This window comes from Ammospiza caudacuta, chromosome Z (assembly GCF_027887145.1).
Source record: "Ammospiza caudacuta isolate bAmmCau1 chromosome Z, bAmmCau1.pri, whole genome shotgun sequence".
Classification (NCBI taxonomy): domain Eukaryota; kingdom Metazoa; phylum Chordata; class Aves; order Passeriformes; family Passerellidae; genus Ammospiza; species Ammospiza caudacuta.
In genome coordinates, this window is record NC_080632.1 from 48,783,938 (window position 1) to 48,811,051 (window position 27,114).

The 27,114-nt window shown below is 35.6% G+C and overlaps 1 protein-coding gene across 1 annotated transcript in view; it reads right to left on the reverse strand.

Moving 5' to 3' along the window:
• RNF180 (ring finger protein 180) overlaps positions 1-26,871 on the reverse strand; it is a 62,260-nt gene extending 35,389 nt beyond the window's left edge. The window contains exons 1-3 of the mRNA XM_058824231.1: positions 26,735-26,871; positions 24,525-24,620; positions 20,081-21,022 (exon numbers count right to left, since the gene is read on the reverse strand). Coding sequence (XP_058680214.1) covers positions 20,081-21,022; positions 24,525-24,620; positions 26,735-26,836 — 1,140 coding nt within the window. The 5' untranslated portion in view covers positions 26,837-26,871. The remainder of the gene's footprint in view (positions 1-20,080; positions 21,023-24,524; positions 24,621-26,734) is intronic.
• Positions 26,872-27,114: the final 243 nt, after the last annotated feature.

Genomic DNA, 27,114 nt, shown 5'->3' on the forward strand with positions numbered 1-27,114 from the left:
TTAAATGAGGTACACAAGTTTTTAATAGTTCTTCAGCCTTCAATCACATTTCATTCACATTGTTCCTTAGATTACTGTATGTAAACTTTGAGTTTCAACAGTTATTTTTTCAATGCCAGAAGAGACCAATTCATATTAAGTGCTTTAAAACATTATGTAAAAAGACCTTGTCAAAAGCCCAAACCAATTCCATAATGTAATAAAACCCAATGAAATCTTACTTCTATGATTTTTATAAAATCCATTATCATAAGCCCCTCAAACTAAGAGGGAAGAGATCAATGACAGATAACATTGAAAAGGAGATTATGAACTTGTCCCTAGGTCTGCATTACATACCTGCTCTCACTAGATCAATCTATGTTCTTCCTGGCACCAAATCTATTCACTAAGATACTCCTGAGATTGCAAAGATAACACAGCAACACAGAATCTGATAAATTAATGCCAAAATATGATGCCTGCCTTGTCTCTGGGTGTTGTAGATTTTCAATGACTGGTGACTTTCTGAGTGCCTAAATGTGGTACAAACAAAAATTTAAATCAAATAGTGCAAACAATACATCACTGCCTTGGTAGTAATGACACTTTGAAAAGAAAGGACCACAGACATCGCCCTTGACAAAGATTATGACTTTGTTCTCATTTTTCCCAGGAAGAGCGTTTAATTTTCTGTGTTCACAACAAAAGCACATAATCTGACAATCTAGATGATAAAGTTCTCTAGGTCTGTATTTCAAAAGAACAATCTTGCAGAAGTTTAAAATGTATACACACTAACATCAAATAGATGATAGCATCTCATTTTTTCTTTACACTCATTTATAGAGCAAATACCATAATTTAGCTCTCTACTTGTATCAAACGATGTTACTCTATAATGGAAAAATATTTTATAATGGAAAAAGTTACTTTATAATGGAAAAAATAATCTCAAATATTATTTTATAAAATGTGTAGCTGTACACATAGTAAAAATCGTCATATGGCTATCTGATATAGTTCCTTGTTCTAGAGCTGCAATTCTTTCAAGAATTCAAAGGTTAACAAGATTCTTAGAAGAACTATGACTCATTTCAGTTAAAAATTACAACAATTTTTACAAGGCATAAAAATCCAAGAAAACTCTTTACAGGACACAGGCTCTCCAAGTTTGAATATAGCTGTTTTAACTTCAGTTTTCAGTACAGCAGAACAAATGTATGTTACCATCAGAAACTATCCTTATAGGGAGCTACTGTCTGTGCTCCTAGACAGTTAAGTGTGAATTTGTTTTACCCAATTGACAAAGGTTATTTGCCAATTAAAGCTTTAAATAAAATTGCTTATTCCATAGATATTTGCAACAGTAACCCAGCAAACAATTAATCTCTTGGAACTTAAAATCTATTGCCTGAATCAGAGCCTTTTAAACACTTCTGATAATATTTATTTTTAGGTTTTGATTATACTGGTTTTGAGCATCCTGACTAATGAATATCTAAATTAGATATTCATTTAAAACTTTCAAATACAGATAACAGCTCAGTGAAAGCATATATTTTAATTTATAGCATAATCAATTAAAAAGTATTTTACCTGTAAAATGAAACTAAATTAATAATTCAGACTGCTCCATATTACAGAAATCAACGTAGTATCATTCCTGCATCTGAGAAAAATACTACATAAAATTACAATCTCCAAGACTGGAGATGGTTTGTGGTTTGCACCAGAGATATACCTATATACATACATGTATACAAATGACAATTCTTTCAATTGGGCAAGATGATAATTCAATCAATATTTGGGCTTTTCATCATTTTCGTCTCTTGAAATACCCCAGGATTCCTAGTGCTTCGCTGAAGTACCTACACTGTACTCAACAGTCTCAAAGAAAATACTGCCTGGAAAATGTGGCATGCTTAGTTTTGCATCAGTTCAAACTAAAATTTAAATTGGCATACCCTGGTCTTCCAGCCTCATCACAGCATGTCATTGGTCTCACACCAGTCTCTGAAAACTTTCTCCAGCTGTAATCTCACTGAACTAACTAGTGGTCTTCAGAGCAGAGCAGAGCCACTAAGTTGATTAGAGGGCTGGAGCACCTCTCCTTTGAGGAGAATCTCAGAAAGCTGGAGTTGTTCAGCCTGGAGATGAGAAGGCTCCAGGGAGACCTCATGGCACCTTCCAGAACCTGAGGGGACCTACAAGAAAGATGGGGAGGGACTTTTTACAAGAGCATACTGTGACAGGATGAGGAGGAATGGCTATAAAACAAAAGAGGGTCGATTTAAATCAGATGTTTGGCAGAAATTGTTTACTGTGGGGAAGTGAGGCACTGGCACAGGTTGCCCAGAAAAGCTGTAGCTGACCCATCCCTGGAAGTGTTCAAGGCCAAGTTGGATAGGGTTCTGAGCAACCTGGTCTAATGGAAAGTGCCCTGCCAATGGCAGGGAAACAGATGGCTTTTAAGGTCTTTTCTAAACCAAACCATTCTGATTCTGTGATTTCCAGAACATACTGTCTTTTTCAGAGAATATTTTTAATTTTCCAAAATTCTGATATGACACTAAAAATTTTCTACAGAGATAAAATTAAAATGTGACTGACTCTTCAAGCCTTGAAGTTCTCTGAAAAATGGCTGGGCAATTTTTCTGCTATCAAATGTTAAAAATACAGTCAGTTCTGTAATTTCAATTCAGTTTTAAAAATGCTTGTAGAGAGTAGTTAATTCTATAGTTCTATAGTTAATATGCTTATGATGTACAATCATGTCCACTCAAACCAAATTTAGTACAAAGCAAGGAGCCAAAAACAAGAGTGAAAAACTGTCTTTCCTAGAATAAACTGAGGACTAAGTTCAGTCTTAGGGTTCAGACTTTGGTTACCCAACACTATCAGCATGAAGGTCACCCAGGCACAACTGCTAGGTAGGATGCTCCTTTTCATTGCTCTTGCATCATTAAGTATAAATTAAAATTTATGCCCTCTAACTATTTTAGTATCTTGGGAAACACTGGATTCACCAGATACATGGTTTGTATTCCACTTTTGCTGCGTTACCATACCCATTTTTAAACCCCAAAATAACCTCAGTGCCTTGTGGAAAGAGGGCAATTGCATGACTAGATGAGCAGGCTGTTCTTAGTGCCTAAGAAGTGCTCTCTAAAGTGTTAACTGTTAAATACTTTTCATTACAGAAGTGGAACACACAGCTGGAACTGGGGGTTCAGATGTGTTCTTTTGTAAATGAAAAAATAAATACCTGTATTAATATCTTTTATAAATTCCCTTCATAAATGGTAGTGTGCAGGTGCTTAAACTGATCTTAATTAAATTGGAAACAACACAGTTTTGCACAAGACTGGTTCTCCCTATCCCAGCTCTTCCCCCATCCCTGCTCACCACCTCCCAGATATTTTAAGTTTTCTTATATAACATAGGAGGAAATTTACTTTCATAGTTTTTTAAATTTTGAAATAATATTTTAGACTCTGTTGCAGAAAAAGTAGTCCTTCCCAACACTACCCCCACCCAGTAATCCCTAATATCTCCACAGCAGTATAGAAATGCTATAGAGGCAAAATACAAACTTCCTGACCATGCAGCAAAGCAATGTATCATGGTATATGCCATATGATTTAGATTGTTAAATACAATTAAATTGTATCCAGAACTGATTTGCTGTGAACAGGATTGAGGGCTAGAGTATTGTGTATTGAAACCCTTTATAATGTGAATATGAAAGTGATCCAGCTTCTGTCTCTCTAAATTTTGAAGGTGGACTTTTGTATCTGCTTTTGAGATTTTTCTAACTTCACATATTTAATGTATTTAACAATCTATGCATTGTTTTTAATTATAATTTATATGGAACAAATTAGTAGCAAAAATCAAAAGTATAAGCCATATTTTCATGTTCTAGCTTAGCTGATCTACCAGCTAGCATTTGTTTACCTCCAATCACACCATTCCAGCTATAGTATTATGCTGGCTGCAGCAAACTAGTAAACCCAACAGGATCTGATGTGGCAGAAGAAGCAATAGAGAAATATTTAATTTTAGGTTTTTTCCTCTCTGAACCCAGACAACATGGGTCAGATGAGACAAGAGAAGCAGCCAGTTCCAGCCGGAATTGTATGTGGCTTCCTTTTCATCCACTTTAACTTGAAACCACCACCTACGTTGCCTACTCACACTATCATTTAAACTAAAAAATCCATCAGATACTGGCGTGTTTCGGCTCTGCCATGTGCTTCTGATTGTGTTGGTATTTTGAACAAAGAACTGTGCAAGTTTCCCAGAATATAATTCATAAAACTAAATTGCAATAGCGTATCAGCAGGACGGTGAGTCATATACCTTTCATTGATGTTCATGCTTGACAAAAACAAAGCATAATTCCTGGAAATTTCTGGTTCAGTCACAAACACCCTGTGCCCGTCCACCATTCTGACAGCTTCATGTTGTTCCGACAGTCTAAAAAAATCACTAGTAGGAGCCCCATAGAATGGAACATGATGTAGCATAATACAATATCATACCTTTTATTCTTTCTTGTGCCAAAAATCTAGCTTGGTTAGCAAGTTGTCAAAAGGACTACTCTGTAAAGTAACAGGGACTTTGAACTCTTAGTGATCTTCCACAACAATGTGTCATGGAAAATGCATCTTACACCAACAGGCTCCAAATCAGTCAAGATGAGCTACTGGCATTGATAAGAAGTTTGTACTTAAGCACAGATTTTTGGTGGAACAAAATTTAAACAAAGCACTGTTTTGTTTCTGAATAAATTTGACACTAACCACAAAAATTTTATAAACATAAATATTCTACACTAAATTAGGGGGGTTGTGTCCTTAGAAAAATTCCCTAGATCAGGCGAAAAAACAGGCGAAGTTCTTGTACAACTATGGAATGGTTTCACTTTGGTTTTTACTAGTATGTCTTAACTTCTTTCTTTAAAAGTAAAAAGATAGTGCTAAATGAAAAAAAGACACTCTCCATCCTGTGTTCCATATACACCCACAAGTTTCTGGTCTGTTTCTTCAGCTTCAACATAAGTGCAAATTGATGGGCACTGCCCTGTTTTCTACTTAGATTTCACTGGTGCAAGTAGTCATAGCCTCCAGTGAGTTTGCTCTCTTTCACCTCATTTCCCTTTTATTTTTTTATAGTCTAGCTTCACAACAAAGCACAGTAGAAGCAGGGAAGGTACATGCATTTTCACTCAAGCTCCACTACCTTTTGTTGTTCCTCTACCTTCAGCTGCAGTTCCATGCATCATAGCAGGAGAGCTAAAGAAAGAGACAGGAGACAACGAAAGAAAAAAAACCTGAATTTATTTCTTAGGCTAAGTAGTCTCACCCTTGGATTCTAGAGGTACAGTCTGCCAATGAACTTCCAATCACCTCTGCCTGTGCTAGGTCTTTTCCCTCTCCATACATAAAGGACTGCTTACAAACTAGAATGGGACACAAAGGAGAGCAGACAGTGATGTGAGCGACATTTGGGTCATAATTCACTAGCTGAGGGGTTTTGCCGCAGAGTTTCCATATCTGTGGCACTAAAATGCAACAGTTCACATTCCATACACCATGTATATGGTTGGAAAATACTGACAAAGTTTCTTATGGTATCCATTTTGAGGTATAAGAATTTTCTTCCACTATGTGCAAAATCCCATTTTCGGCCTGCTTTTCTGGAAGAATTATTTGAACAATTGAATGCTACGTAGGATAAATGATAATAAAAAGCACACTGCACACAAAAGTACAGCAAGTCTGTTCCCACAGCACATGCACAACCATATTTGAAAAATGACAAAAGATTAATGGAAGACAAGTGGAAAAATACCCCAAGGTATTTTAAAGTTCAAATAAGAAATTGAAGATAAAGTGCTGAGAAAACACATGAGAATTCAAAAAAGGAGCTGCAGTGGTCTGAAGTCTTTTGATATGGCGTCATGTACAGCATATGGAAGGACAAGAAAGGCAAACTGCTGCCAAGAACACAGGTAGAATATTAGGCAGAGAAACTTAGGACAGATAAACAGATACTGTGAATCTCATTTAATCAGATCACTGGATGTATTGAGATTCAAAATGCCAAATGAAATCTGTCAAGAATTGACATGAGAAGCAAGGGAACAATGTATTTCTGTAGATGTAACTGATGAAATAGTGGTATAGATAAAGAGAAACAGAGAATCATATAATGTTGTGCTAGAGACAATAAGATGTTCACTGCTGCTGCCCCTCACAGGTTTTACATTAGTTCAATCTAGAGAAAAAACAGAGAACAACTGGGAGCACATCTTAGCACTACGGCTGAGCAACTAAATTCTACTGCATCTTTCCATTATAAAGTAAGATTATATTATACTAATAGTGGCTCAAGTTAAGCCAACGACATCCTCAAAACGTTCTGTCCCCACTGTGTTGGGTCACATACAGTGCTTTCCACATTTATCCCAAAAATTCAGTACTGTGCACACATTTGAATTAAAACAGTTTTGATGCACTAATCAATGTTACATTCATACTTAAGGTAAAGGGAATTGGGTTACTTTTAGAACAAAAGGAATCCAAAACACACACATTCCCATGGTGGTTAATACCATTCTAAATGTGGATTCTATAGATTAACAGATTTCAATCCAGAAAGATTAATCTAGTGGTAATTCTAATACATTAATTATATCCTCATAAAACAGCTTTTAGAAACCAGATCAGTCTGTTGTGCTGTGCTGAAGATGGAAAGAGCAGCATATTGTCACAGCAACTGCAAAAATGTTCTGCCTTTCAGTTTAGAGGTTCTCTGATGAAGAGAATCGATTATCTATCAGAATTCTTTCTGTTCAGCAGTTTTTCTAATGCATAAACCCAAAATTCAGTTTGGCAATACACCAAAAACAGTACTCCTCTTTACCATAACATAATTGACACAATCAATTCAGTCTGGATTTTGGACCCACCTCAAAAGGACTACTCAATAACACAAGCCATGTCATTATGCAGCCAAGAGGAACTACCAGGTGTGCTCATGTCTACCCTTAAAAAATCTCTTCCCATTATTTTTCTACAGCCTAGTCTGTCCTGTAGAAAGTGATATGGAACACCAAACCCACTAAATGGGTTTTTCTGGAAAAATGCAAATTATAAAAACCATATGCAATTGCCCACATGCAATGCTGTCTTTTTCTCTTTGCCATTCTAGAATCCTATTTTCCAATACTGTCAATAAAACAAACAAGAAGTTCTCTAAACCACATATTTGATATGCATCAGAGTAGAGGAATAAAAGCAAATTAATCTAACTGAAGAAGAGCAGGTCCCATGCAGGAGGACACGTTCCTTCTGGATGTGCCAGTGCTGACTGGTCTGCTGCACTGGGGTTTGATGTCTACAGATTTTTGCCTTATGACTTGTATCTTTCCCTATTACAAAGCTCCTATGCAGCATTTTACATAGAGCATTTAGGAGTCTACCATGTAAATTGAATTTCCTAAAATTTCCTAAATATTAGCAGTTATCTGTATAAAAGTTACCAAATGATAAATTGTGGCTAGAATGAAAAAAGAGGTCAGAAAACATTGAGGAAACACACAAAAAGGAAGATTGTAATTTTTTTTCCATACAATTATCAGCCCACAGTTTATAGTTTTTTTACAGAAAAATGACTGGCACACAGTTTTTACCTTCCAAGAATCAAAAGTGTAATGTTTCATGCTATTCATATATGTTTGTTGGTTTTTTAACAAACATTTTGCTACAACCAATTGGAGCAGAGTCAGAATGCTCCACAGTCATCTATTCTTTCCAATTCAGGGAGCCTACTCAATGTAACACTTCACATTGCCTGGTTGCTTTCATTATTTAATGTATTTTAGTTCCTTCAGCATGTGCGACCTTTTTGATGTTTTAATGAATGTTATTTCCTCTGTTTCTTAATAATTAAATAATTTCCATTACTTATTTTCTTAATCTGTAAATTGCTTGGCTTCAAAACTAGTATGACAAGAAAAACAGTGGGATAAGCAGACAGATGGAGTTTTTTTTCTAGTAAAGAGCATTTCAGAGTTGCACTATAATTCTAGCTCTCCTCTTCCTGAGACATATTGATTTTAATCTGAAAATGGAAACTGAGATATTTTCTAGATTACATCTACTTTTGATTTTCTAATTTGACTTTTAAAAAAGTCCCTAAAATTCTTGTTTCTAACCCATTTTTGGTGTGTTTGTGTGTGTGTGTGTTTGTTTTTGTTTGGTTAATTTTTTTTGGTTAGTCATTTCACCAATTTCTATACATCTTTTACCAAAACATAATTTAAAATTTTTGCATTTATGGAAGAAAGTGAAAATCATCTTTCTTCACCAGTTGCTTCCTCTCAGTTTCCCTTAGGTAAAATCCCATTTTAGTTCCCAAGCTGCTAGCTAATTATTTTCAATTTGTTTCAAAACCTGTATTAGCAGTGAACTTTAGCAAAAAGTCTAAATCCAAAGCAAAACTTAAAATAGCTTTTAAAAGCTATTGAACAAAATACAAATGAAAGAAATAATGCCATTACATTAGAGAGAAGCATCAAATTATTGATTTAGTTGAGTGTTCATAACGTCAAATATTTATTTGATTGTACATAATTCTACTAATCATACAAGATTGATTAGTCTAAGTACTGCAATCTCTCCTCACACTCTAGACAGAAGAAAATGAGATATACATGATATGAAAATAAGACATCTTCAAATTTTTGACCTGCAAATATTTGGCTTTGATTAACATTTTGTCAAAGTTTAAGATTGTTTTTATAAAGACTATAGGGAGAAAACCTCATCCAATGAATAAGTTTCTTCAGACTGGTAGCATTTTCAAAAAGGTAAGATCTTTAATGAATCAGGACATTTACTTTCCTCATTTTCAATATGTGCAAATGTTTTCTTGCTCATACTCCAATCTCTACCCTTTAGAAACAATGCATCCTATCTCCTAATGCTCAAATGAAGGGTAAAATAGAAACTGGCTTACAAATACTAATAAAGGGAAGTGACAAATTTCTAGCATTCTCACATATGTAAAGCACATATACTCTTGAATGCAGATTAAAAGAGAAACAAACCCCCCATACATTCTATCCCCCATAATTCTAAATTGTAGTAAATGTGAAGCATGTTTAGCTAAATCATCTATAAAGGAAATCATTCCCCTCTGATGTGTAATCATTATATTTTAGGTGTTGATATAGAACATTGACAAATCACAAATCATTATAATTTAGGTGTTTATATAAAGCATTAGATGATCATGTGATATCAGAAAAAGCAGTGTTTCAAATAAAATCTTGGCAACATCTAGCTTTAGAAAATGACATCACAGCTTTACAGACATAAGGGTGTTACATCATAGCATAGGAAACATTTGTTTTATCTAAATTTTTGGCACAAACTTGTTTTTTGGACGTTACAAAGACATTCTCATGCCCGAAAGACTGCCAGCTTCTTTAGCTGTAAAAGTAGGTGCTATCTTTCCTTACTTCTGAATTATTTCCTTAATTCTGAAATGCTGTTACCATACAATACCTCTTCAGTATTTTGCAGTACTATATATTACTTTCACTAATTTGTTACTTTAACTTTGCCATTTCCTACTAGAATCACTGATTGCTTATCAACTGCAGAAACAGTTGGTATGAAATCTGATCTGTTCTATTAGCATGGTGTCTTTTGGATGTGTACAATGACTTTTACTCAGTGATTGCCTGCATAATGAAAGAAATGTAAAGAAAAAAAAATATTTTTAGATAGCATTATTTTCTCCCATAAGGGGTGATGATGAAAAAAAAACTGCTTTGGAGTTGAATACCACTAAAGTTAATGAGACGTTGTGGATTAGTAACATTCATAGACACATTGACTGCTATAAAGCATGAAGAAATGGCTGTGGTTTCCTTATCCCCGGAAGTGTTCAGGGCCAAGCTGGATATGAGCAACGTGGTCTACTGGAAGGAAGACAGAGGGGCAGAGGGGTGAAAATGAGATTATTTTTAAGATCCCTTCTGATCCAAACCATCCTATAATTCTGATTCTGTGAAATAGTAGCAAGCTTTAATTCTCTCAGATCTTAGGAATTTTTTTCTTTAAAAAAATTAAAAAAAAAATTGGAGAATCAAGTCCTGCACTTGAATTTCCATACAAGCCACCTTTAATTTATTTCAGTTATATGTATTCAGAGAGTTTAATACCCTGAAAACTAATCAGAAATACAAAACCTACTCAAACTCTTAGTCACTGAGAATGAGTCAGTAGCAATTCATAGAAAGGAAGAACTAGGAGCGCAAAATTTGGGGTTTTTTTTTGTAAAATTCTTTTTTTACTGTGTATTTGATGTTGTTCTTCTGGTTATACACAGTAAAAATCGTGATATGAAAGCACTCTTGTATTATGGTTCCTAGGATTGTTGAACTTTGATTTTCATCTGCCACAAAGCATCTTATGTAACTGTAATTTATTGTGCTCTTCACTCTATCTATGTAATAATAATTCCTGCTGAAATTATAGGATTCACCTAACTGCACAATACTGCAACCTACCTCTGTGAACAGGTCATTATCTTTCTCAGCTGAGAGACTGCAAATTTCATAAATTCTTATGATCCAAGTTGTCTCTAAGCTTCCAGAGAAACTAAAATAATAGATTCTAGACCTTGCAGTTCATAAAAGAAAAAAGCGTACAGTACTTCTATGGTTCTCGGCTGATCATCAGTATTTTCTTGGAATAGCAATCAATAGGGCCTTGGAACAGCAGCAAAGATTCTGTGATCATCTATTGAAAAAACACACTGGTTTTTCGTTGTTTTTTTTTTATTGTTGTTGTTGTTTTTTTTTTTTTTGCGGACAGCAATAAAATATGTAATTAATTTCAATGGGCTATTTCTTTCTTCTGTTGTTTTCATTCAGCAAGATACAGTGCCTGTGAGGATGGACTAGGATCTTATTTGTGGCACGGGACATTACCCCAGCTATTGACGCTTTGGGTTGTAGCACTATGAGTATATTATTACTTAAGGCAGAGGTGGCTGCATTTGCAGACTTTCTGTGTCTCTCTTCAGAAAAAACTACAGATTACTAAGGATGCAAGAAAAGCACAAATATATCAGTGAATACTGTTGTATCTTAGCATTCTGAACACCAGTGCTGGCCTGGCAGAGCAAGTAGCAGATGATCCCCTCTGTCTTGTGTAAAATGGGCACATAATGCGTAAGAGTTCTTGGATTCCACTCTGCTGGGATCATTCTATATATCCTAAAAGTGTTTTATAGACAAGCAGCTAAATAAACCTGTATTTCATTTAAATTAAGGAATAAATTCACAGCACAGCCAGCTATTTTGGCCTTCATTACAGCTACTATGACAGTGCATCTACACTATATTCTAGTCTAAATAATCTAGCTTCAAGATGATCATGAAATACATACAGACAATCCTGATATATTGTTTCTATCCAGTAGCATCCTGAGCAATTTTCTCTCCTTCCCAACACAAGTGTTGCTTACAACACAACTCATAACCAAATGCAAGCAAAGGTTCCTCCTGCAAATTTGCAAAACTATTTATTCCACTTGTTATTATTAACCCCAAGCTGTGTAGAAGACATGTCAAAGAGTAGAAGAAGTCAGGTCAGAAAATACCCTTAAAAGCTGTAATCACAAATAATGGCATAAAAAGACTGCAGCTAAAACTAATTAAAACTCTAAAACATTGACATTTAAATGCTTGAGACAGGAGATTCAGGTGCACCTCAGAAAACAGTAGCTGTTACGTGCTATTTTACTCAGATACAACTTCCATACACACTACAACTGCAGTTTTACAAAGGTATGCCGTGCATTTGGGCATGAATCCATCATCCCTAATACCTTCTTAATCCAGTTCTAATCAGTGACAGAATGAATGTGCTAATAATCAAGGTCATGTAGCAACAATAGTTACAATCAGAGCAAAAGCAAAGAGAAACTTTGGCTCAGCAGCAACCCATGCCTGAAATTTACTGCCTCCTTTATTCAGGAAGTTAAAAAAGACATTACTTCATGTACCCACATAGCCCTGTAATGCAGTATTGCTGCTGTAAGAACAACCACTAGCTCAGCACTGACCTTGAAAGGCATCAGGGCTGAGGCAAGACACACTTGCTGCGGCTGGCTCCCCTTGCCCTGCTGGCTGCTTAGCTTTACTTTGTTTAGCTGTGACAGCAATTTCTCTAATTGACCAGATGTCTGCAGTTAATTTGTTTCACTTTTTTTATCTTTTCGTGATACAACAAGTAACAGCAGTTGTTCCATGTATGCTTTTAGCCCCCACAGCAGCCCGCTGAGAGATCCATATGCAGTCTGAGAACAAATCTTGTTATGAGCATCATCACAGAAAGAGTGAACGAAATCCAAGTACATAAATGCGTAACTAGACACATGAAAGATTTACAGTTGCAATAAAAACATGACTATGCAAGAAAAAGAACTGTAAACTATTGTGCTCATTAACAAGAGACTTACATAGATGAATAACTTTGGTCACAAGCTAAACCTTGAAAGTCTAGCACTTTCACTACAAGACTCTCAAATGCTAGAAGGTATCAGCGTGAACTTGAAAACTCAAGGTTGTAGGGCAAGATAACAACACCTGACAGTGTGGATAAACGACACTATATCTCACCCACCTATTTGTCCAAAGTTTAGATTATCACTGGGAGCATGAAAAGCAAACTGACTTTTTGGAAACTGACCGCTAGCCATCTTTGTCAGATAAAACACTGATGTTTTCAAAAAGATACAAAAGAACCAGTGAAGTGTCATTAAGAAAAGTAGCAAGACTGTAAGTATTTCCCCCTACAAATTAGGATCCCTTCCAAGAGGATACTGCAGTTTTGAAGCTGATTACAGAGCTCTATGTAAAATGATTTTGAGAAAAAATGCAATGTATCTGGAGAAATCACAAATCATATTTTTCTGAGATCTTCCTGAAAACTAATACAAGCTTCCTCATTAGCAATCAATGTAAACATATAAGATACACACAAAATGGAATTCATAGAAGAAGTACTTCACCTGCTTAGCTACTAATAAGAATCATTACTAATATTGGCAACTCCTAGACTTAAGCAGCTATTATCCTACCATAACAATTTACATAATTAACACGTTCTAACCATATATAATCATATCCTAACAGAAGTCTAAAAATCCCCCATGAACACAGATGTGCACATACACATTAAGAATGCAAGCATCCCCTGCACAGGCATGAAGAGCCATCCTTTGCAGAACAGAGAGAGGAAGCTTGGGTCCCTCTACTGTTAGCTAGTTAGTTCAGTCCTGCTCCTATGCCTCAGAACCTGCATTTACTGCAAGCCTCTGGAAGAAGTGCAGGCCAAGAGCTCACAGAACGTTCCTGTATTCAATTTAATAACAGAGTGCATTCTGCTGCCACATAATGTTTATGGCTGCACTTTGCTTTTCTGCAAGATAGAACAAAACCTTTGACAGATACTTATCTTTATTAAAATAAAGCAGCCCTTGCATTTACAAAGAAATTCCAAAGTCTGAACAGATTTCTTATCTTAGACTGCTCTCCAGAAAATTAAAGATAAAAGTGATATGCTCAGGGTTTTTGTTACATCTTTGAAAATATTTACCTCACAGCAGGGTTCGGCTGCATTAAAGTAATTCTTTAAAAAGTACTTAAATTATATACTTTTCACTGCCATTTATTAAAACTCTTTCACTCCATCCAACCAGAGGTTTATGGTTTTTTCTTCGTGAAGTTTTATGGATTCCTTGAACACACTGGGTGTGTTAGAAATCATGGTCACAAAGTATCACAGATCAGCTTTCTATTGGAAGTACCAGAATGACAAAATCCACATTTTTACAAGGAGGATTGCAGAAACACCAATAAAACCCAAGAAAGATGAAAAGTAAAACTTGCAAAAAAAGGACAGCAGATTGACATGAGAGGCAAGCAGCCATGAAATGGAGTGCGTGGCAGAGGACCATTACAACATGTCAGGCTGTACAGAGGATGTGACTTTCTGGAATAACATTCTCCTGGGAAGATACCTCAGCACTGGGAAACACAGATGCACTAGCCACATGCGCAGCTTGACACACTCTAAGAAGTAGACACATTTAAACATTCCATGCCATGGTTGCAACCTCTCACAAAGGATAAAATAATAAACTCAAAGCAAAGTATCATCGTCTGAAAGCTACTACTGGAAAGCAATCACTTCGTTTACACACTAATTTTGAAAATTTTGTATTTTGTAAACTATGCTTACTGATGAGAACTAACATTACAAACTGTATATAATTTTCTATATAATATTGTAAGAGACTTAAAGATTAAAATTGCCTCAAATACTGTTAAGATCACCAAAGGACTTTGCTCATTCTGGCCAAACCAACACCACGAGGCAACTGCTCATTGGTTACCACCCTGACCCCTGCCACCCACCCTGCCACTGTTGGATATGCCTTTGTGACTTCCTGGAAATTTGGACAGTAAGTTAAGCCACATGGCAGGAACTAGAGATAAGATAAAGATGGTGATATTGTCTGATTATCTCAGACTAGGAAGAGGTAAACAAGCTGGGGGAACACTGATAATGAACACAAAGCATCCACAAGGAAAGCCAGCTCAGCATCTGTGCTGACAGTCAGCTCTGACTGGGCTCAGCTCAGAAGGAAGAGGCCATGGCCCACTGACTCAAAAGAAGAGGAAAACTGAGCATGGGACCACTCAGCATTGGAAACAAGCAGATCATTTAACCAAGAGAATGGCAGAACTGTGTAATGCAATGAGCATTGATTCCTTTGTTTGCTAAAATGTACAAATGGGGAGAAGTTTTGAGTGACCTTGGACCCTCACTACTGAGAAGACCAGAAGAGGACCATTGGGATGATGTCTGGAACCACAGTTGGTGATACCTTTTTACTTAATCTGTCTCTCACACTCTTTTTCACTCCTCTCCTCTCTTCTTCTATTTCTTTCTATCTCTCTCTACCTCCCACTTACTTTAGATGAAATTCATACTATTGCCTTCAGCATTTGGTCTCGTTTGCACCTTAATTTGGGCAGAGGCTTTGCTCAAATAATGGGATCTTAACATTATTTTGTCATAGTTGGCAGGATACTGTGATCTGAATTTTCTTTGACAATAGTACAGTTCCCTCTAGGGGGGGTTGTGTGGTTCCTTCCCTGGGAACACTTGGAAACTTTGCCACAGCTTTCCTCTGAGGAAGGTTACATGTTTTCTCCTGTGGGAACTTTTGAAAAAATGGCTGTCCAGGGTAGTCAGTGCAAAAAAAGTATTTTTGTATCCTTCCTTGAAAAATTTGTTAGTTTCCCTCCTACATGACAGGTGGGTTTATGCAAGAAAATTAACCTATTTGTTCCTCATAATGAGCTACTGGTTATTCAAAAATAGGAAGATGAAATAATCGTATCCTTATGAGATTTGGTGAAAGAATAGCACTTTCAGTTAAATAAGGAAAATGAAAAAAGAATGCAAGTAGAGGAATTGCTAGCTGTCAAGCATGATGATGCCCAAATGCTTCAGGCAGAACTTTGGAATACGAATGAGAAAGAGGGAGAATCTTAGGGGAATAACTGCAGGATGCAGAACCTCTAACATACTCTGAAACATGATCTTGTAACTCGACATTATTTTGTTCAGTTGGGAGGAGTTGGGAGACAGTGCATGAGTCTGTGGTTTTGCAAAAGAGCAAAATGTAACATTGACTTTGACATCTGATGACAAGGCAGTAGCGTGTTGATACTTAATTAAAATTGAAACCCCAAATGACTGCCAGGATCAGCAAAGAGCTACTGAAATGGTGCCTTATGTATCTACTAAGATATTAAAGCCTGGTCATACATCAGGCAAGACTGAAATCCATTAATATTAATTTATTAGGATACTGGAAATCTGGGTATACTTTCAGGATGGCAAAGAGGTAAAATCATTGGAGTAAAACAGAGCCAGTGTTATCTGCCAAACTGATAAGGTTAATTCATGGCTCCTGGATGAGAAACTGAAGTCTGCTAATCTTAACCCTAAAAGAAATCTGGGCTAAGCCATTAAAGCACTCCCTAATTCACAAATTCAACACTTCCTGAAATTTTGCAAGCAGTCTTATTTCCTCCAGATGTGAAATAAATCAGAGGAATGCCCCATGAAAAGATGAAGGAAGCAACAAGGAGTGCACCAAACACTTCATGAAACAGAAGGTAAAATTCTAAGGGGTAATCTGCCAGGAAGTTTGTGTTGCTTTCTTCTCCTAGGAGTGCCAGCATTCCCTGCCCACACTGAAGATCAAAAGAACCAGCTCAGAGAGGGTGAATCAGTGGATTTACATGAGAAAGTTTGCAGAAGCCAGCTAAGAAGATACAATAATGACTTTTCCTTTAGGGCCTTTATCCTCCCTGGTAGACACGACCTCTGAATCAACACTGGATGGATTTTTCATCCTCCCAATAATCTGTCTGTAGTAGGCTGAATTTTCACTTTTCTTTTTATAGGAACCTGCCAACATATGAGACCAAGCTGCATGAAACCAATGAAGCTTTTAATTGCTACCATAATTGCTTGTAGTATCAATTTATTAATGTTTGTGATTTGTTTGTGTTTTCACTGTGAGTGAACCTGTTGGGAGACCATGTATTAGTCAAACCATTTTATGTGTTGTTAGTTTGATGTTTTGCCAAGCTTATTTTGTCTTTTACTGGAAAAAAAATGGTGTGGGAAGACCTTTTACTTTTGTCTCATAAATGTATAATTTTGTCTAAATCAAATTTAGCCTGGGAGTTGGCATAAGAATTTATGTATATTTGGAATCATACAAATACATATTAACCAGTTCTGCCTCAAAAGGCTTTAGATTTAGGATGATTTGGCTACATTTTTCAGAGATATTAATGAGTGAGCTGAATAATCCTAAAAAAACAAATGTTCCATGCGAAATGGAACATTTCTTTTTTAGACCAGAAAGACAGACAGCCATGGACCAAAAAAGGGGCATGGGTATAACACAAAAAGGCTGTTTACCAGATCTTAAGCAACTTTACTTGTGACCAGTTTTGGAACAAAATATGTTATCAATCATGAGACATTCCAAATCAAATCAGAGATTTATATTGCCTGTTGAATATGTCTGATGTACACTGACTTTTTACAGTGTGTCCTAACAGAGTATTTTAACTTCACCTAATTTATTTTATTTATGCTAATCAATATAGTTACTCTAGTGCATTCTGCACCACATGCACTTCTCAGTTGTGGGTGCAATTTACTCTGGCAGCAACGAGGGCCATTTGCACCCTGAAATAAAAATTAAAGAAAACAAAAATCCAAAAAACCCCAACCAAACCCCAAAGAAAACAAAAACAAAAAAAAACCCCAACCAAACCCAAAAAACCCCAACATAGAATTACTCAGCTAGACAGGAACATTGCCTCTAAAATTCTTTCAACTACAGTGGATATTGTTGAAAGAGTACACTTTGAAGTGTTTATATTAAAAAATTTGAAGTATGTAAGCACACTTTTTCAACAAATCCATTCACACTTACTCCCAGTGTGCAACTGTGTAATCAGCTGTACTAAGTGACCTGAAAATCTACTTCAGAGCAGGCTAACTGACCCATCTTAACACATAATGTATGTATCTATTGGGGATACTGGCCTATGGGACTTAAAAATCAAGATGCTCTCTGTAATTCTATGGCTAATGTTGGCCTACATCCAACAGACACACTATTGCAGAATCCATCACATCCACTACCAATTAAACAACATGCAGATCCTTGTGTATCACTGGTAGGGGCAGTGCCTAATCAGGATTGGGTTAATAAGTGGAATTGGATTTGTATTTTTAATGATTTGCACAGCTATTGTACATGGTATGATTACTTGTGTTGTTGCTTCTGCTGTTTCTGTATTTTCTTGTAGGGCCCTCTACCTCTGTCACCCCCACAGACAACCCATGAACTGAGGAAGAGGCCCTGGAATCCAGTGTTTGAGACACAGGGTGGTGTAAGAAAAACCAGCTCAGCATCTGTGCTGACAGTCAGCTCTGACTGGGCTCAGCTCAGAAGGAAGAGGCCATGGCCCACTGACTCAAAAGAAGAGGAAAACTGAGCATGGAACCACTCAGCACTGGAAACAAGCAGATCATTTAACCAAGAGAATGGCAAAACTGTGTATGCAATGAGCAGTGATTCCTTTGTTTGCTAAAATGTACAAATGGGGAGAAGTTTTGAGTGACCTTGGACCCTCACTACTGAGAAGACCAGAAGAGGACCATTGGGATGATGTCTGGAACCACAGTTGGTGATACCTTTTTACTTAATCTGTCTCTCACACTCTTTTTCACTCCTCCTTCTATTTCTTTCTATCTCTTTCTACCTCCCACTTACTGTTAGATGAAGTTCATACTATTGCCTTCAGCATTTGGTCTCGTTTGCACCTTAATTTGGCTAGACACATCTCTCCAATAATCAGATCTTAACAAATGTAACTAAAATAATGTTGGAATAGGTTAAGCATGTCTTAACAAGAAAAATTCTGAAAGTATCTTTCTTCCTTAGCTATCAAAAATTCAGAAAATCTGTACAATGTCTTATTCTTGAAAGTAATGTCTAAAGATTAAAGATGTTAAAGACCGTAGGTGACATGATAAAATTGAAAAATGTACATTGTGCTTGTGCATCATCATTTCACTTACCAAAACAATGTGATCTGGAATTTTTAAAGCCATTTTAAGGATCTGGACAGATCTTTATAGGCTTATTAGAAAACAAGTATTCAATATTAAGACATCCACATTCTCAGCTTAATAGATGTATTTTACAAGAACAAATTTTCAAAAGGTCTCAATAGCAGTTGAAGTCTTAAAGCAAAACAAAAAGCCTTCCTAAAGAAGAAAGAATATATGCACACCATACTGAAAAGACTCATAATATTTCCAAGACCCATTACGTTTTCAAGCTGGTTCTCACATCTAATTGAGAGAGACACCCTCTAAGTATCTCTCTTAAATCTTGAATTCACAATGACAAATCTACCCAAAGGAGGAATAATTGCTTGAGTAGATACTACTTCTCTGATTAGTTACTAAGGTTGCTCTTGCTTACCACACAGTTTTTTTGCAGGAAATTTATGATGAGAAATTTTCTTATAAAGGCATATTTATCATTAGTCATTCTACTAAATTTGAGAGCAAACCAAAACTGTGTTAGTCATTTCATGACTGGCTTTCCTTCCAAGCCTTCCACCAAAAATTGTGACTGCCTATCACCTTTAATTCTGTTCTGCTTTATATGCCTTAAAAAAGGAAACCATTACTGTCCAATTGATAAGAATATGTACCAGTTTGTGTAAGACTTGCAGATAAAATATTTATCTGCAAATATTATTACTGTTACTTAAAATATTAGTCCTATTAAGAACTAATATTTTAAATAACAGTAATCAACTCTTTACTCATAGAAAAATAGTTTTGGAATAACAATATTGTTATGGAATAACAATAATAATAATAATAATAATAATAATAATAATAATAATAATAATAATAATAATATACAAGAAATAATGAAGGCATTTAAAACATACTTAACTATAAAGTTAACTCAAAACACCATTAACTTAAAGTTAGAAAATTCTGTCATGGTAGGGTTCCTCATTTAGAAGATTCAGATTTTTAGTTTTTCTTTAATCCCACAGATTAAATTTCACTGTGTTTTTTCCCACTTCAAATTAATATTACATCACAAAACAATAAGAAGGCCAGTGAAAACCCATCATGTTTTGATTTTGCCCAGAAAGAAAACCTGATGTGACAGAATTAGAAATAAAACTACATATAGGAAGGGTTCACACATCTTTGCTTGCATGATACCTGACTGTAGGTCAGGTAGGAACTGTAGACAGTTCCACATTAAGCCAGTATTAAAAGACAACATGGAAAAAAAAATATGAATTATTTCTAAAAGCAAGTCAAACTATACCAAAAAAGTAGCATAATTAATTTTAAACACTTACTTGCTTCAGTAGATATTGTTCTCGCCTTTGTTTTCTCCTCAGGCTTTTTGACTTGTTTCTTTCTCTTTTACTCAGCTTTTGGTTGAAGGAGATACTCGTAGGCTGCACAAGACCACCAGGTGTGATGTACTGTTTGTCTTCTACAGCCCTTGTAGGCGAGGAAAGATTCATCACAAATGGTGACCCATCAGCAATGACAGTACCAGAAGATTGTCCAGTAACTTCAAAGTCACACTCACTTTCAGTGTCTCTGTGTAGTAATGTGGTAACAGAAGTAACTTGAAATTGTTTTTGTAGTATCTCAGCCCTGGAACTATACAGATCCTGAAAAGAACTACCACCTTTTCTACTGGCCTCTAATTGCAAGCTCCCTTGCACATAAGCAGGTGCATTTTCACTTGGGCCATGATAGAGTGGTCCCATGCCGCAAGTTTCATATAACACAGGTGACAAAACAAGTCTTTCTCTGATATTTAAATTCAAGCTACATGATCTGTGAAAAGGTTTTACAGTGCATGAATCTTTTATAGGATAGGAAGAAGGAAGATTTCTTTTTTGATTTAATGTTTTTAAGGGAAGTTTTTTACTTTCTATCTCATATCTAGGAGCTCTTAATTCTAGACAAAGTGCTTCTGTTAATCTTCCAGCACCATTATTACTTCCAGCTGTGTATGAAAGCCCTTGATTTATGATTTCCAAAGTTGCAGTTACCACTTTATGGCAGGTATCCTTGTTAAAACCAGACTGAATTTTGAGAAGCAAATGTTTCTCTGATGATTTTGACAATTTAACAGAGAAAGGTGGCCGATCCTCAGTCCAAGTTTTGAAGAAATGTATATTTACTAACTGTCCACAGGAACATTCTTTGTTGTAAACAAAGTTAAAGCCACCTAAGCAGGCCTCACAGAATGGACAGTGCAGTTTTCCAATTGTCCACTGTGCCTATTGACAAAAAGAGGAAAAAATAAAACACACAACATGTTCACTGAAAATAAATGAGCAAGAAATAATTCCTGAAGTTATTTTCTCCTTTAGTAAGAGGATTTTCTTCTTGTTTTTCAAATAGAATAAAAGATACTTCACAGCAGAAAGCAAATTCACCATAAATAATGTTCTGGTCAAAGCTTGGCTTGCTGCAAGGATAACAAATTCTAAGAAAACTACAACACACATTGTAAAATGTACAAGCTTTAAAATATGTTTAGAATTTGTCCACAGATAGAATAATGCTGCAATACTAATGAAAACATTAGATCTTTAAAGTAGTGAAATCAATTTCCCAAATTAATCTGGAATTGGCAAGCACAACTTCTCAGCTGAGTGTTCTGAGCACTTATACATTTCTTGCATACTAAGTATGGTGAAAGAAGATTTCTTACAAGAAGAATATAGCTTTTCACTTTGATTAACCCACAAGAGCTTAAAATGGTATTTGTATTTTTGGTGTATGTAGCATTACAACATAATCTCTGTGCAGAAACCATGACAAATCCTTAATACTCTATATATAGGGAGACCGTTATTTTCATTATTTATAATTTTATGAATTCTTTTCAACCATGAAGGCACTTTTTCAAAAGAAAATACATATCAAAAATCTATAAATGCCTACATATTAATACAACTATTAGTCCTCCTATATATTTAGACAACCATTAGTATTTTCAGCAATTATATTCATTTGTCAGCAGTACTGTTGAGGACTAAAGTTATGCAAGTGTTTGTAGGATCAAAGCCCAGAGAAACAACAATATCAACTCCAGCCACACTTAACTGACTTGAGTGTCTAAAGAACTATCAATACAGAAGGTGCTCAACATTTCTAGTTTAAGCATTGCTTTCAGTTGTAAATGCCCTTCAAGGTGATTTGGACAGCTATGTCCACAACTGATGCTTGTCCCATTCAAAGGTACAGAAAATGTCAGAAAGACCAATTTAGCAGTTTCAGAAAAAAACTCCAGCAACTTGTGTGGAAAAAAGTTATTTTCAAAAAGAATAGTTTACACATAATCACAGGCTTTCAAATTCTTGAGAATTCTGCAAACATTCACAATGGCTCTCAGTTTAATAAGACTGACCGATGTGTACACAGGCCATTCCCAAAGAAGAGTTAAGCTTCTTCAGAGATTTACTCTTAAGTCTCCCACAATCCATTTCCCAGATGGCAGGGGGCTAGACTAGACATTAAAATTAAGAGAAAAGCACTTTCTCGTGACTTTATTGGGTCTTTTTGGGGTGGAATAGCATCCAATCTTCAAATGGAGAGGCGAAATGATTCACAGAAGGCCAGAAGCCTGCAAAAAAATTGACATGCAGGACACAGGAGGAAAAAGGACACCTCCATGCCCCATGTGCACAGAGACTGGGAGATGAGGTATAGTACCAAGGAGCCTGGGACTGATTTAGCATGAGTTTGGCAATGGAGTGTGGAAGCACTGACTCAGTAAAAGAAGTAACAGCCTACTAGTGGAGGAGGTGGTAGGGGGAAAATCAACAAGATCTGAAAGAGTGCTGAGGGTACATACATTTAGTGATGGACTGCATATGGAGGGAAAATGGAAATGGTTAGAAAAAGAAACCAAAACAAGCAATAAGTGATGGGTAACAGAAAATCCAGGTCAACAAAGGTCACTAGCAGCACTAGCTACATATTTATAATTATTGAAGATTAACTATACTAATACGTACATGAAATCCAAGAAGATTGGTTAAGAATAGGGACAGATGGCAAAAAAGAACCGGCTGGGAAGCAGTGGGTTTTTACAGCCTGCAAATAGACTTTGCGCTTATGCAGAATGATTTAGCCTTTGATTCAGGAGTCATACAGGAGAAAATAACACATGATCACAAAATTATTCAGAGCTCAGGAGGATCTGGAGGTAAGTCAGAATTGTTTAACACCCTGCTTTCCCCCGCACTTACCCATAAAAACACAGGATCTTGCCAGAGGAGACAAAGTGAATGAGGCAAGAGTTCCAAGGATATTAAGTGACACAGTGAACACAAAGATGTCAAAGGTGTACACAGAGAATTGCCTTGTCTGCCTTTTTCACCAGAGGAGAATTGCTCCTCTGCATCCTTAAGCAAATGTGCCAAGCATTCAATGGGTTTTATATTTCCTCGGTCCCCAGTTTGACCCTCCAGGTTTTCAAATGCAAAAGCTAAAGGTGCAAAATAATAATTTAAAAGCTAAAAGTGAAAAGAATAATACTACTATCAATATTGAATTCAATTATACTGAAATAATTTAAGAGGCAAAAAATCCTCTAAAAACTGCCTTATTATTAAAGATTCATGGTTAGGCGATATTGTAAAGTGACTCATACTATAACTCAACTCATGAACTGTAATTTTCAAACATACCTCTAAGATTAGTGTTTCTGAACATAACTATTATAACACAACAATGTTTAATTCATTGAAGTAGAGGATATCACTAATTTTAAAAAGTTTAATTAATGTTTAACAGAAAAATCCCACATAGAGGAATACAAAGAAGGAAGATTAAGGTTTTCTAAATTTCTGTATCCTTAGCTCTACAGTCATAACAATTTTTTTCTCTTTGTGCATTATTTTCAGTATAGGCTTGCTTAGGGCAGAAATTACTTAAAATACAGCAAAATTTTACACTGAAGTCTAAGAAGTCTAAGAATGCAAATAAAATTTACTTATCAAAATCAAAGATTCATAAAAGAAAATCAGTGAGGCAAAAAAACCCACTGCTTCTGCTTATTGGTATCTATGCCACAACATTAACTTCTAGATTGTCAACAACTTACAGAAAATACCAACTGAAGCAGTCAGTACAACAGGAAATTTATGAGATGGTTTGTAATTTACAAATGGGCAGCTAAAACTCAAAAGCAGTGACACTGGCTTGTCATCAGACCTTTGAATTTGCAGAAAAGTATCTATTTTATATTCATATGACATATAAGAGCATATTAAGTATAAAAGACTTAAGTATAAAACACATCATATTCCAAAAACTGATCTCTTAACAAATCTGGAGTCCACTTTTATGGGAAAACGTGCTTCCTGTTGTCCCTGTCAACCTATACATCAAGATATGATGCTCAAAACAAAGAAAACCCCAAAGCCCAGATAATAAATATAATATTAAGCATTGACAAACATGCAGAGAGGCCCATGACAGTTATTTGGACAGCCATAAATACATTGATCTGTTAAAGAGTAGGAACAGAATTTATCACTCGTAGCACTTCTGCATATATTAAAAAGCAAAACAAAATTAAATAATATTTTAGAGAGGAAAAAAACGGTAATGGTAAATGGTAACGATAGACATTCCTGAAAAGAATTCCCTCAGTTACAAGGTCTCTGTAACATATATGGACCTTGCCAGAATAGTGTTCTTGAAATTGTCCCCCTTAATTATTTTACATGCTGAATAATGAAGATGCAAGAAAAAAAAATCTACTACCTTTTCAATCACACATTTCACCCACTCTGGAATGGCTTCTAAACTCACATGCCATACGTTGTAAGAATTCTGAGCAGCAGCTGAAGGTTGTGATATCTGTTAATGAAACAATTACACTGTTACTCAAAATTTATGTAAGCTTTCTTTTCTTTGAATATAGCCAGAAGACAGTTCCCCAAAACCGGTAAACATTAAGAAATAAAAAATCTCAAATCTTTAAGCTAAAGATCAGATAGATATTGTCAGTAATTATCTATTTCTGAATCTAAAAATATTGGGCAAACTCCTGCGGAAATATAGGTGTCTGGAGGTGGTTTTGTTTTGTTTAAAAGAACAGAAAGTATGCCGTTGCAGGCCTTCCAAGAATATCTGGAAATTGATTTTAGAATCACTGTGAGCTGGCATAATTTTTCAGTAAAGATAGAAAAATATAAGTTAAAATTTACATAAAGACTGTGATCAGCAATGCACAAATGCAATGAGTAGAATTAATTTTCTGGGATTTTTAGAATAACTAATAGAGTAACCAGGTAGTCTTATCAACTTTCACGTTTTTACAGCAATAATGTGATCAAATGAAGAGAAATCTAAAAACCTGTAGCATTTCACTAATTGATATTAAAATAAAAACAATTGCCTAACTAAATAAGTGTTACAGGGATGGCTAAAATTATAAGGAAACTGGTGAGAAAGTCTTAAAATCAGCTGCTAAAATTTATGAATAAGGAAAGTTGTCAATGCCCATGTTATTAAAGTCATTGAAATAAAAATTTTATTCTGCTGAGAATTAGAAGTGGGGCTATAGATAGAAGATAGAAGATTTTAAAAATTTTCCAAGTATTGACAGAAGACAGATCCATTTATTATGCCTATGCTGGCTTTTTGTCCTATCTGTGAAGATCATCTGCACTTCAATGTGCATTTAATTATTAGTGTTTAGACTGTGGTCTTAACTTCAACATTTGTTTTAAAATTTGTTCCGCATTTTTCTTCATTCATTATTCAGTTATGTCTCTGTGTGAAGGTCTAAAAATCATCTGTGAAAACATGCTGAAAACATTAGTCTTCTCATCCTAATACTGTCTTTTCCTCCCAACCTCTTTAGATATAGCATTAAATTACACTTTTTAATTTGCTATCTACATAAATGGAGGAGACACTGCCTCAGCCATGTGCAATGATGGGTCGATCTCCACTCACAACTAAAAGCTCCACCATAGGGAACTTGGATAAAGATATCTTTTTATTTTCACTACATTTTTTTCCATGGAAGGAGTTGGAATTTCCACATTCCCCCCCGAAAAATCACTTCAAACCATGCATAAAAGAACCATCAAATATAAAGTGAGAAAATTATTCTAAAACTTCAAGCTCTGTAAGCAGAGTGATTAAAATGGGTTTTATTGATAATACTATCATGATCTTAAAAACTAACTTTGTTTCTACATCCATTGATTGTACCCCTCTCTAGTGTGCAAAAGAATGTTATTGCATTACTAACACATTAATAAAAAACATCACCACCTTCCCTTGTATTTGCTTTTTAACTTTGATTCAAGAGGCTGTAAGCCTTTTTGGCACATTTGGAAAGACCCTAGCTCTTTATGATTAGTAGCTGCCATTATAAAACAGTAGGAAATACTTCGTCATGGTTTTATTTTGTGCAATAATCCTTCTGTTTATTTTAATAAAAACAATATAAATTACTGAGCAGGGTATAACCCTGCTTAGGGCAGACTAATCTTCTGAGCTATTTTTGTGCACAGACTACGGCCCACATTTAAAAAATGAAGAGCAAAATATCCATGATGTAGGGATATTTTACACACAGTTAACTACCAGAGCGGAAATTAGAACCAGTCTTTAAAAAACACCTTATACACAAAGAGTTGTCCATTAAGAGATATTAAAAAAAAAAGACTGCTTTAAAACCATCAAAACCAAACCCCATTTTTATATTAGAAATGGTAGTGCTCTATATAAGCTAGTAGCCAAGTGTCCATGAGCACAAGCCTGCATATGGCAGAACATGAAGGTGATCACTGCCTACTTGGCTTCACTAAAATTATTTCCTCCACTACTCTCTACAGAAATGTCTTTACTACATACGAGAGATTAAGTACAAAGTGAGGCTAAGTCTAATACTTCTTCATTGAAAGTAAATGGCACCAGAAGAACTTACAAACTCCCTCAGAAGAAGCTATACTTACTTGGGATGTTTTTTTCTCACTACATTTTGCAAGACAAACAGAATTTTCTATATATTTTCTACATTTCCAGCAACAGAGAACACCAGCCTCTTGATTGTTCATTATGTCAGCTTGGGATGTTGCAGCTCTGTATGTTGACCTGTAAAGACCACAAAGCATACAATTTGGTCACCCACTGAAACACCAGTTTTCTCTTGAGACCTTGAAGTCCATAAATACTCTCACCACTGTAGTGGAGACTAACACTCTACTTACAAACGTAATCTGATATTATATAGCATGTTATCTAGATGTTTTTAATAGTAACATGAAACAGCCAGTTCTATTTCCAGGTTGCAAAAAGAACTAAATAGCAACAACAAAAGACAACTAAAACCAAA